Source organism: Zosterops lateralis, assembly GCF_965231275.1.
Source record: "Zosterops lateralis genome assembly, chromosome: 1".
Classification (NCBI taxonomy): domain Eukaryota; kingdom Metazoa; phylum Chordata; class Aves; order Passeriformes; family Zosteropidae; genus Zosterops; species Zosterops lateralis.
In genome coordinates this window covers 111725751-111739739 of record NC_139762.1, presented here as the reverse complement: position 1 = coordinate 111739739, position 13989 = coordinate 111725751, and the positions used below count along the sequence as shown (strand labels likewise).

General features: G+C 35.4%; 1 protein-coding gene across 2 annotated transcripts in view; it reads right to left on the bottom strand.

Moving 5' to 3' along the window:
* SNTG1 (syntrophin gamma 1) overlaps positions 1–13989 on the bottom strand; it is a 307633-nt gene that overhangs the window by 145800 nt on the left and 147844 nt on the right. For both annotated transcript variants that reach the window (XM_083877299.1, XM_083877300.1), the window contains exon 2: positions 2709–2762. In XM_083877299.1, the coding sequence (XP_083733425.1) occupies positions 2709–2735 (27 nt within the window). In that variant the 5' untranslated portion in view covers positions 2736–2762. The remainder of the gene's footprint in view (positions 1–2708; positions 2763–13989) is intronic.

Genomic DNA, 13989 nt, shown 5'->3' with positions numbered 1-13989 from the left:
GGTTATAGTGCCTCAATGGTCTTTTCCTCAGCTGCTACCATCACTTTCATAAGAAGCTCAAGTGCCAGATAAAGTTCTGGTTACAAATCTGGCAAATTCTAAGGTATGAAGAAAATTTTACTAAAAAGATATATATTGTGGCTTGAAATACCTAACAGAATGGATGACTACACCTTATAATGACCTCAAATGAAACATTTCATTGAGTAATTAATTAATACTTGGATGGAAGAGATTTAAAGTCCCAATAACACCCTGTCCAGTTCCATCAGCCTATTTAAAGTCCATTACCACAAGCTCAAAGGACCACAGAACCATGACAGCAGGTGGGAATCCAAATTAGGGACTCAGAAAGGGACACCCAGTCTGGGTCCCCTGCCACGGCTGTCCTAGAACAGCTTCAGCTCCAGTGTGTGAGTGTGAAACCCATAACACTAAGAAAATGCCATAGCACCTCTTGGAGTGAGCAGAGGTCAGTGCCTGGGAGCATGGGACACACAATGAAATGCAGTTTTGGATTGCACAAGGCCTGTAAAAAAATATATGGATACATGTAGTGTATACGTGTGCTCTGCCTCTATATGCCTCCTAGGGATATACATCTTCACCCTCATGACTCTTCTGGACCCGGGAAAATAGTGCTGCAGCAGCCTCCCCTCTCCTGGGCTTTTAGATCTAGTTCACTCTATTTTCCCTCAAACAAAAATCAAAGCAGATGATGCATTACAATGATAGTGCTAAGGTTTTAGTTAAAAATTACACTATGTGCAAGTATAATGCTGCTGATTATCTATTAAGACACAGGCATTCAATGAAAGTAGGTTGAAAGTCTGTATTTTATTACCTTTTTTTTGGGAAGAAAGAGATAGACCATAGTCTCGGAAGTGACACCACTGATTCTGTGGCACAAACCCCACTTTACACAAAACATATAAACTGGGTTTGAACCCACCTCATTTAATTTTATTTAAATGCTAGTTAAAAGATCTTTTGCAGTCTCCAGATTATGGAGTTTTTTTAGGATGGGTGGAATCATCCCTTCTTTCCCCTGTCTACCATGGAAGTTCTGAAAATCAGCTGATTTTTTAAAAGCTAAATTTGAAATCAATGCCCCATTAGAAACTAGGTACAGAATGAAACAGATCTGTCAGTGTACCTTCACTGTAAAGGCTAAGATAGGACTCATAGGCCAAGTCATATTTCTGTGGCTGCTCTTGTCATTACGTCTGCTGGACACAGAGTGAAGTTAACTAAGTAGCCTATAGAGTTTAAAGAATAACAACATTAAAAAAACTATAAAAATAATACTTATCTTCCTCTTTACCTGAATAAGGGCATTCAAAAAGAAATCATAATAATAAAATCAAAACCATGCTTTAACTCTTATTCAGCCATGAAGCAGTCAGGAAGTGGGACTACACGACCATTGCAGGCTCCTTCCAACTGAAAATATTCTATTTGAAAAGCCAAACCTCAAGATTAATAAGAATGCTTTCTTCCATACAAATAATCTGGGATATAGTGCTATAGAATTTACACCGTGCATGCATTTTCTGAGCTATTAAAGCCTGAATGGAATGTTTCTATCCTGGAAAAACATCTCAGTATTCTTTCCCAAAGGCAAGGTTCATTTTAATAGTACTTTTTGACCCTACTACTCCTTTCAGAATGTTGTCATGGTTTATTGTTCTCTAGTCTGCTTATTTTCTCTTCTCCCCTAATTTATTACAACTGATTCTCAAGTCACAATTGGTTTTAGCTGCAGTTAGTTCTTGATTTTAGTGCTGTTCCAATCCTTTCACTTCTGTTTTTTCATAGAATCACGGTCACACTTGAAGTTCTAGCCAGTTTTCTTGTTTCCAGTTCTACCTTCCTCAATGCTGTTTGTGGTTTTCAGTGTACAGGTAATTGTCATGATTTTTTAATTATAATAATGCACTAAAATAATTACATAATTTGCTGTAAATCGTTTTCACTGTGTCTCAATTGATGAAGCTGTTAAAATCACATTAAAATGATTGTTCATAGACAATCACTGAGTAAATAAAAAGCCCTTGCTAATGTCTACAAATATGTTTTATTTGCTTTCTTTAAGGCAAATTAGTATAAACACAGAAAGCACTTCCCTCATCTCTAGTGGAGGGAGACTGAAGTACTTTCCATTGACATTATGAAACTAATTCTAGGCAAAAATTACTCTCTTACCTCACTAAAACTGAATGGAATTGTTTTTCATTTTGGTCATGTTCACAACTTCCCTTCTCCCCACCCACCTTTCTCCCATACTTCTACATTTCCCTCTTGATTCTGCTCAACAGCATCGGGCAGATTCCTGACTCCATTGATATTTTTCTTCATGTACAGGCTTTCAGACATAAACAATTCAAGGAGAGCAAAGCACACACAAAATGTAGCTGTCTGCACCTACATTGTGCCTAAAGAGGTAAATGGAAATAGAGGTGAGGTCTAGTGATGAATTCACTTGCGCAAATTCTTTCATCTTCTACTACAAAGCCCATCCGCCACCATGAACTGATCAGCTGAAAAACTTATATTTGACTACATAATTCCTCAAACTTCAGGGGAAGAAATAAAAAAGGGGGAAAAAAGTATCTAGAAGTATATCTAAAAAAAAAAGAATATAAAACGGATTAAAATTTCATTGATTTTCATTCTGCTATTATTTGAAAAAAAAATTCTGATCCTACCTCTTCACAGGTGGTCCTGAAATCCATGTGCTATGACACAGCAAGTGATATTGTCTAAAATGGAGAGAAAGATTTCATTAGAATGAAAAAGATATAGCAAAACATAAAAGTTATCTGTCTGAGATGAGCAATTGCACTTCTCTTTGCTAGGTCCAGTTATAGCCATTGCTTAAAAGGAGAAATGATCAAAGTTGCAAGAGGATTAGGAAGATGTTAGAAGTTGTTCCTGTTCTTATAAAGTATACAACCTGGTTTCATTGAATATAATCAAAGGAATGCTTGTGTTCCCACCACCTCCTCCTTTTCACAGGATATTCAAACATACTTTTCTTACTGCAAATGTAAATTTCTTTCTTTTTGTGTTTTCCAATTTTTGTTTCATAAGAGCATACTCAAAAGTAACAAAAAAGAGACAATTAAATGTTGCTCTTCAGAACATGTCCTATCTTTTAAATTTTTTTTTCTCCCCTAATTAAAAACCATCATTCACCAGTACCTTTTGTCTCACATTTTATTAATGTACCTAATCTCTCCACAGAAGCCACTGTCATTTAACAGTGTGCTTACTTTGCAGAAATATTTATGAGTTGAAAAACAAATGTTAGAAAAGTCAGAAATACGTGTGAGTGCTGGCAAAATGTCACACCAAATCCTGTGATTATTACTTTGCCTGGCCTTTACTTAAAGTGTATTCATCACCATGCACACTTATGTATTCATTTATTTATGTGATAAAGCCACTGGAACAGGATGTTAGCAGAGGCTACTAACAGTGTCCTGCTGCTGGGTCTGCAATAGAAACACTCAAGCATCAGTCAGTAATATTTTAGGAAATACAAAACAGTCCTGGGCAAAACAGTGGCTTCATTCAATGGCTGGAAACAACCTTGTAACAAAATTCTCTCCATCAAGTATTTTATTATTATTTTGTATTAATTATGTGCCGCCATTATTTGTATGGGCATAGTACTCAAAGTTCCAACATAAAATTTGCACCATTAGCCTACATTTAAAAAAAAAATTAAAATTCCTCACATAGTACAAAAATTTAAGCCCTAATATTTACAATTAAACTTCTTAATAATAATAAAATCTTTTCATTAAGTCTCTTGATTTATTTTGCTGCCCTGAAGGCAGTTTTGTTGAACAGCACACATATGAGGTTAATGTTCTCTATTTATTGAGCTCTGCTTGGTTCACAGCCTGCGCTCTAGACTAATTTCCAGCAGAGATAGCCTAGGTTAGCTAGGTGACAATTCAGAAATTTAAAAAGGACCCATCATCATTTCTTCGTTATCAGCTTTGTACAAGCACCAAGATCCAATAATGAACTGTATATGTAATTCTGCTATCAAAGATGCTCATAAAATCAAGGTCACTCTTACGGTTCCAAGATTTTTCTCTCTGGTGGGTCAGTCATTGTGTTACAAAGAATGGTTCCTTGTGATCTTTATGAACCGTTTTTCAGCTGAGTAAACTGAAGTCAAAAAAGACTTTACTCACCTTAGCCAAATATTCTAAGGACTTCTCAGCCTTCTGGAACTATAAGAGCATGCATCTTTGAAAGATAAACTGAAGTAATGCACAGTGCTCTCCCTTCTTGGACCCTGGTTATGGCAGATCACTAATTCCTACTGCAGTCAAAAGTTTAATCTTTTGTGTTACGTTCTGCCTTATTAATAAAAGTACTGCAAAGTTTGGGTTTGGGCGACTTTGGTTCCAGAGTCAACAACAATTCCACTTTCCTTCTCTTCTTTTCATTCTCTCAATTCCACTTTTATTCTACCCTTCGATCTAAACCTTATCTAACCCTGTTCATTTTCATAACTCAGTATGAGTTTTTATTCTTAGTTTTTAGGTATATAATGCATTTATTTACTTGTTTCATAAATATTTATATTATCACAGAGAAAAAAAATAATTGTTACTAATAAAATATTGTCCAAAAATGTAAAGCTAGAGCTACATAATTCTCAACACAAAATAAAATTCCTTGCAGAGAGTTTGTGTTTCTCAGGCAGGCAACATCTCAGTTACTAATCTTTGCAATACAGCTGCCACTGCTTCTGCTCCCCTCTATTTCCTACTGATTCTCATCTGCAGTTGCACAGAGAAAGTAAGTCCATTATCAATGTTCTTTTTCCGACTATCAGCAATTTTATAACACTTGATATTTTATAAACAGCACACAGAAGGTTTGATTACAAAGTGCGGTACCTCATAAATCATCTCAGAAATGTCATTGTTTCCAGCATTTATACCCCAAACAAACACTCTAGATAATTAAATTACAGGAATACATATCATGCGTCATGCAGAAATGTAATATCTTATGGTGGTAAAAGCCCCAATGATTGCTAATTGTCTCCACCTGTAATACATGAAAAAAGGCAGAAAATGTAAACCTAAGTAATCACAAAAATAAAACATTTGTAAAATGCTAAACTGTGAAACCCAGTGCTTACAGATATCCGAGATAAGCTTCTGGCTAATCTCTGAAACCCCATCTCCAAACCACAGCCGCTTTCACCTGAGCAACTTTCCAGCTCTCATAGGAGCTTCCTTCAGCCTGAACTCTTTTTATTTTTCTTTTCTTTTTTTTTTTTTTTTTTCTTTTTTTGCCCCTCCCCACCATTAGGTTGCTCTAGGACAAACTGTGCTTCAGAATGTGAGAAAGGAGCTGCCTGTGGCTTTGAATTGAGGAGGTACAGAAGAAACAACTCCGGGACAGAAACCTGGTTTGCAGGCACAGAGGGAGGCATTAACAGCATGTATCACTCAAAGAGACATGAAGGCTCCAAAAGCAGTGTGCCTTCCTCTAAAGGGGCTGGGAAGCACTGGAATCAAAGATACATAAACAAGCAAGCTTTGAAAAGTTACTTGTCGTCCTTTCAACTTGACTTGCAATCTGCATTTCCTCCAAAACTGAGCTATCAGACCTATTTAGCTCACCTCTGCTGGTGCATGTAAAAGGAACAGTGTGTGACAGACAGGTTGGGAAGAGACATTGACACTCTCTTGGCAGAAAAAGCAGTTATTCAACACTGAAGAAACATTTACCAAGAAGTATTTTTATGGCATTTGCGTTCTAAAGGGAAATCAATTGCTAAAATATACCGGCAAAGATGAAGGCTATGGCAGCCCTCAGAGACAAAGCTTCATTTAGGATAATGCACTGAGCACTTGAGCTATGCTCTGATCTTCTTATAATAAATCAGGTCATATTCCAGTGGTATAATAGATGTAATTTAACAAAGTACTTCCATGACTGAATACTCCAGTATACAATAATGAAATGAGATAGCAAACAAAAAGAAAATTTCTTGTGCGCACAGCATCAAGAGACACTCTGTGAAGTGTAGGAAGTACCACAGGCCAAATGAAATACTACTGATGGTGGGAAACACTTCATTCTCAAGGTTACTGGTGCAAAGCAAGAATATAACACTGTATGCACAAATAATAAGTGTATGGAGAAATTATGCATTATCAAATGCAGTTTCATTTAGCATATGATATCACTGCATATCACTTGTACATATTCTACTCGATGGAGAGAAAAACCAAGAAATTCTTATTGCCTGAGAAATGTCTGAACTGCTAATGGGGAAAGAGACTAAAACCCTATTTCAAAGGCATAAATCACAGATCAGCAACTACTTACAATAATAGTTTACCACTAATGTTTGCCTTTTGAAGTCCTTCTGCCTCCATTCTCGCTAAAATATTTTGGGCGAGAATTGTAAAAATGCTTGAAGAAAATCATATCTGTTGTTTTCGTGTATCTTAAGAAATTAAACATATCGATATTTGTGACTCTGCAAGACCTTCTTTTTCTAGCAGTAGTTAAAACTAAACCCCAAACCTTCTCTATTCTAAACAGACAAAGTAGATATAGAAATTATCATTACATATAGTACAGCTAGTCCCTTGTGCTTTACAGGAAATAAAAATATTTCTGGAAAAAGAGAAACATTACTTCAAATCCAAATTCCATGAACATTCATTTCATTCCACCCAGCTTGCCACAAGGTGTTTGGTAAGGGAAGAGTGGTCAGAGGCTTGCAGACACCACAGCAAATCAAAGGAGTTGAATAACTGCAGATTAATAAACCTTCATTCAGTTATTGCCTTCCAGCACACTTGAATTATATTTTGTTTGACCACTGAGTTACTTATGTTCAGTTAACATAATGATTTTTAGTAATTTACATATTGGACTCATTTGCTGAAAAATTTCTCAGTGAGTTGGCAACAGTGTCTAGATTCAAGCACTTCCTCATACTTCCTCACCAAGTTCAATACATGAAGGGGGATCTGTATATCCATTGCACAGAATTATGTTTTAATAAATTAATGTAAGAACAAGGATGCTCATGAAGCTGGAGGACCTTAAGCTGTATATATTAATCTACCTGATAGTGCAAGGACTGAGATGAACTTTGGAATCAGCAAACCTGTGCAGTTCTTTGGCAGGGAGGAAAATAATTACCTGACAAAGGCTTTTAACAAAAGTGCCCAGCTCTTAGCAAAGCTCATGCTTCAAAAAAATTGAAGTTGGCAATTAGTAGCTAACATGGTTTTTAACATTTTGTTCATTTTACCTTGGTTTAAACAAGTATGGTATTTATCCACCAGTCATAATCTATTATTTTAGTGGCAAGCCAATTTAATACACAAGCCAAATTAATGATTCACTCTGTAAACAAAAATTTTTCCATAGTCAGTGATCCAGAAGGCAGTATTAACTGAATGAATGCATCTTGGGCTTCTGTTTGTTTATTCAGTGCTGTTTGCATTAACCATTATCTAGTGTCCCACAGAATGAAAACCCACAAAATGACCTAACGAGTCACCCAGTCTGTTCTGGATTGGCAAAAGAAAACTATTGCAAATGGAAAAAAAAAAAAAAAAAAAAAAAAAAACCACAGAACAACACAACACACAATCTTTTGGAAAGAAAAGCAGTGTTAGAGGATAGTAATGTGAAAACAGTGATATTAAATGGCAATGGGTTGTTGCTACATGTCTTTATGTGAAACACACTACAGCAAACTGGAGCATGAAAGTTTGGCTCTGGGTCAAAGTCTGGAATGCTGTTAGGGAAAAAAAAATAAAGCTTTTGTCTGGTTTCTTACTTTTTCCATGTTACCCTTTGGTGATTCAGTAGATGTGATGAGTCTAAATATAATTATGTACGTGATTTCAAAGAGGATAGTGCAGGCTTGTACTTAATGTCTCCTTACTCTTCATTGATCTGGAGACTGCATGAACTGTGACGTGATGTAGACAATTTCTCAGTTTTGCCTAAATAACAGTGCCTTTTGTCAGAGATAAAGAGAAGTTCTTCTCTAACTATTCAGCACTGCATTCTGGATTTTCCCTCCATTATCTCTCAACACAACAATTTCATATAGAAGACATACTGGCACTCCTCTGGCAAGGCAATTGTTTCAGACTCAAATGTAAATTTCATGATCCTAGCATTACGCCCAGTGCCAATAATTCAGTGAGACTTTCCACATTAAACTGCATCTTTTGATTTCACTTAAGTTAAAAGAAACAAGCCAAAAACATTGTATCAGTATCCTAAAAAAGGAAAGGTCGTAAATACTTGAGAAGTATTTATTTGAGATTTTTAGGTCCTTTATAAACAGCTGATGAATATATTTATATTTATGGCTGTTTATATGCTTATATAAACATGTGTCATGTCCATAGTTAACTGCAGTTCTTAATAAAAAATAATAATTCACAGTGAAATTTTAAAAATCTGTACATCCTGCTTAAGAAAAATCAAAATAGTAATATGCAGTGAATAATGACAATTGAAACCAGATTACATGAAGAAAGGACATGATATCTGTTTTATTACAGATTATTGAAATAAAATAATAGGAATGTGTTTTATGCTCAGTTTACAAGAGTATAAAGCATGTATTTCCATTTTTTCAATTGATTCAAATATTTCCATATACCAGGGAAAATGCAAACCAGTATTTTCCAATAGATATAGCATCATTTCTGCTCATTTGATGCAGTTTGAATCACAAATGCCAGTACGTCTTGATAGAGCTTGAATGAAAAAGATAACTGAAAGAAATGACAAAATCTGTTCTCAGAGAAACTCAGAAGTTTCATTAACTTCAATGAAAACAATACGAATAAGTTATTTTTAATTATAACATTTCCTTATTTTGATGGGATTGAAATTAGTTGACTAAGGTCAAAACATTTTCACTGTTTTATCATTAGATTTTATGAAATGATTCCTACCACTGAAAAGAATATTCCTATTTTATATTCAAAAAACCAATAAAATCTGTTTGACATTAGCAACATATGTATCAGAATATAACACATTTGTAATGGCACTAGACCTTATTAGTCCATCCAACTGAGCTGGTAATAGAAATCAGAGCAGCCCACTAAAATAATTTATCTCATAATTATCTCATAATAATAGATCTTTCATAATTTATCTTTCAGTGCATATTTTCTTATTGTTATTTAGAGTTTTCTTTCTACTTAGAAAGTGCCACCACCACCAGTTTTGCAAATGCAGTCAGTTTCTGAAATTACTGAAATAGAATTGGGGTATCAGAGGTAAAAACGTTTGGGGAATATGTTTCTAAGCTACCAAAGGCAGAGAGGCAGTTTGAGAACCTATAGAAGAAAACCGAGCCAGTGAAAGCTGGAAAAACAGAAGAAATCAGGTACTTATTTTTGGTAAACAACACTCTTTGCAGAGATATTGAATTCAAATGACTACTCTCTGGTATCAGAATAAGCTAGGTAAAACACCAGAAAACAAACAAACAAAAAAAACCCCTGGATATTATAAGAGCAAGACCACAGATTTCCTATTTAAAGTGAACTAAGGCATCTGTGTTGCACTGCTGCTTAGACAAACTGTTGTTGTTGTTTTTCACTGTGTCAGGTCATTGACCCTTGAATGCCACTGTTTTTCTTCACTGTGTTTTTTTTTTTTTTCCTTCCTATAAAATACGAACTTACAGATTTCCCATAAATAATCAAGTCAATAACAAAAAAATAAACTCATAGAAATATTTAAATCAATGTGTTTAACTGACCATTTGATGGATTTAGAATTAAGTCTGAACTGCAACTTAGCTTCTAGTACCAGGTCCTGTAATCAACATCAGTATTCCTGTCTGAGAACTCCTATTACAACAAGCATGCACATAATTCCAGTGGTCACCAATAAAAAAAACATGCATTTGTTTTGTCATCTCTGGGACAGCATAGCTAAAACAGAAAGAAAGACCAAGGTTTATTGCAGTTGCTGCTACAGTTTTGCCTTATCTGAAAAGTCACTTATAAACACTACCAGTAACAAAACACTTCTTCAGGTAAAGGTAAAAAAACCAAGCAAACAAACAAACGAAAATCCCCAAAACAAATGTAAAACCCCCAAACAGTAGCCTATTTCGAAAAGTTGCCAGCAAAGGAAAGAGGAATAATGCAATGCATGAACTAGGAAATTCTAGCCAACAGGAACAACATGATCATTGTTTACATAGTCTTCACCACATTTCCTCTTTTTTTAGAGCAGATGCTTCTATATAGAAGAATTCGGTACTTATAGAAAACAAACACTTGGGTCAAAAATTAATCAACATAATTAAATCTTCCACTTGAGTTTTTATATGACTGCAGCAAAAGTCTTTAACTACTCTGGAATCCAGAAAGCAGGAATTTGTAGCAATGCTGTTGCAATATCAAGTCAAGTTTATTTACTGTCAAACTATTCCTGCAGTAGTACATTGTCAAAATGTATAAAAAGGGAACTTGAGATATGCAAAATATGCCACATAGGAAAATACAGCACTTAAAGCAATGTATAATTAAAACAGAAAAAAGGTAAGTAGCCAGTGAGAAATACTTCACAGCTAATTAGAAAATATCCCTGTAAAACAAGCACCCTTGCTGAACATCCTTTTTTAGGGAAGTGGATTGAAATGGGATTGTGAAATGGTCATTCCAGCTGTACACACACCCGTATCCTGCAGGGTGTTAATCCTGCTATAAGGCTATCACAGTAAGTCAGAAAAAAACACCAACAGCGTGCTCCATTTTTAGAAATAAAGGTTGATTGAGACGAACTCTGGCTAGTGGTAAACTGTGCTTATCCAGGAACACTGAGCTGCCACACAATGAAACCTGTGCAGAGCACACATGGGTGGATAGCTGTAAGTAGCCTCCCTTTTTAACCAGTCACATTGTGAGAATTACTCATTTTGGTTATCATATTTTCTATATAATAAACTACTGTTCAGATTAGATTTTACTTAATGCACTCTTGAGCTCACTGAAAGCCAAGATGGCAAACACTGCAAGTCATAAGGATTTTTCTTTGTAAAATCCTGGACACATTCATGATGCACGATAATTGTAATAAAGGTGAGACTCATATCACTAATTTCTTCTACGATTGTCTTTCACACGCCTCTAAATGTAGATGAAAAAAGATAATGAGCATGTGAACTATACAGTCAAGCAGACTGGAAGATGCTGTAGTCATGATGAAAAGGTTTTTTACGGAGTAAAGTGAAAAGAATGAGAAAGGGAATCTAAAACTTTGTAGGTCAGCAGAAAGAAGTTAGGGTACATCAAATTGAGGAAGCTTTTGCTTCCTTGGGAACACTGAGAGATAAGGAAGAAGATAACCTTCAAGATAGTGAATGTGAAGGTTTGTAGCCACTACAGAAAACTTGATTCTAGGAAAATGCACCCAAAATCAGACATAAATTCCACAGGTATGGTAGTGTTACACCAGGTTTCTATATTGAATACTAAAATCAAGAAGTGCCAGCAAATTCATTGTCTCTGTTCTTAAGCTGCCAGTACAGACTCATACATGGATTTAGTCCATGACAAGTAATGCTCTTCAAAACAACAGGCTACAGGACCCAGGAATTAGTAAAAGGATGACTTTTAATAGACATTTTTCTCACAGCCACCCTACTGCATAGGAAAAGACAGTTGAAAACCATGGATGCAGGCTGTTTTATGCAATTACCTCAATGACAGAAGCCAGTTTCATTGACAGTGATAAACATGACCTAGGAATTTCCTATTTTGGAAACTCACAAGAAGCGGCAGAATGTAACATTAACACAAGTGACAGCTCTAAAGTGTCTGCTCCTGAGACTACCAGAAGATACCTCATTACAGGTTATATATTTTTTTTAAAAGTGGGTACCAGTGGAAAATTTAGATTGTGAATGTGTAACTGACACTAAGACATACTGCATACACAATGATAACTTAAATTTGTATACTCTTATTTAATCCAAGTATTTTCCAATGTTTAACCTATCTGAAAGATTTTAAACATAAGTCTTGAAATCAAATGGGACTCAAATTTCAAAAATTCCAATTATATTGCCAAAATTCACTGGTACAGTAGATTAATATCTATATTGGTGCACTAAGCAGTACCGAAGGACTTCTCCACTTCAGACACAGCCACTGAAGCAAAGCAGGAGTTTTGCTCTTCCTTTTTACTTTCCAAGTCTTTCAGGCAAGAGACTAGGGGAGAGGAAAGACTCCAGGTCACAATTTCTTTATTCACTTTAAAATCTATTTCAGGGAATAGAAAGGTTATATTTTAAAGACTCCATCCCCTCATCCTGTGGAGAACTAGAGGAAGGTATAGGGTTCTTTTTCAGCATACATTTTTCCCCAAAAGTAATGGAAGTAGGAACAAAATTTGAGAGCAAGAGAGAGTGAGACTTGGTTAATAAAAGTAACACAGCAACACAGTGCCAGTCCAACAGGACTGATGAACAGAAAGAGAAAAATATGATAGAAGAGGGAAGAGATAGTTACTAAGAAGACCATAGAAAGAAGAAAATATGAAGGAGGAGAAAATGGAAACATTTAAAAACTCATTTCCCTATTACACATTATTAATTGCTAAGATATTTTTTTACTTTTTTTCATCAATAGTATTCCATATGCTAATTATGACTGGCTAGTTGAAGGAAAGTACTTTAGGCATATGGAGGAAGCTAACTTTTTTACATATTGTTTTCTTTTCTCCCCCTTTTCTTCCTCCTACCACACTTGGGTAACAAAAGATAGAAACTGGAAAAAGATCTTAGGGATAAGCTGACTATAAGCAATAATATTGAGGAAAGAGGATCAGAGATGCATTAAGAAATAACTTTCCTGCATTTTCAGTCACATGGCTATGGTAACTGGGCTTTATTTTAGAAATCTTTACACAAGATTACCAGAACTATCAAAATTCATTGCTTGTGGCATGCCTACTGAAAGCAAATTACTTCAGTGCAGTTTTGGGTACCACCTAAATCACAATTGCTTAAAAGCATCCTTTATCATTCCAGAAATATTAAAGTGAAAGAGAGATATGTAAAGAGAACAAACTCTGTACAGAAGTCCAGTAAAACACAGAATTAAGGCAAATTAAGTCAATGTTAGCACAAGACTGATGCAGGAAATGAATATGGGTGTTGTGGGGCTGTACGGCACGTTTGAGGATCTGAGATTTGGCAAACCTGCCACAAAGGAATGATTAAAGCAGGAAGTTCAGCTAAATTAAGATCATGCAGTAGAACAAAATACTATTTTTAGAATCTATTGACGACCACATAGCCCAGCGAAAAGACCAGCCTCCTGCTTTCAGGGAAAGTGACAGCAATGCCATCAGGGTAAACTGCAAGGTCACACTGAGAGTAAAAGGCAGACAAGTTAAATCTGAGACATATACATGACAGTAAGAAATTATGGCTTAGCAGAAGTTCTGTAAACTTAATTTCAAGGATTCTGCTACTCAGAGAACTCAAAATGTATATTCTTTTACTACTTAATAAAGACAACTAAAAATTAGTCTAAGAAATCCAAGTATCATGCAGTTTCATCTGAGCTTGAAATATTATCAGTAAAAAAACTCATGAAGTATAATATACTGACATTGAGAGGAAATCTTTTCTGATATTCTAGCTTCAAAAGCGCTTTCTAATGCCAGCCTGTGATACTTGATCATATTTTAAAATAATTATTCATAAAGCATAGCTGACTGAGCCTGATTTAAAAGTAGGTGAAAACTAGAATCCTAAAGAAGGTATCAGAGAGTGTTTGACTCTTTTGGCAATGTTTCTCTTTTGAAAATTGAGATTTTTGTGTGTGTGTGTGTATGTGTGCGTTGCTGCTATTACCTCTCATAACATCAGCACAACTTCCAGGATATTGCATTTCTTCATGATTTAACAGCCATCAAATCCAAAACAAT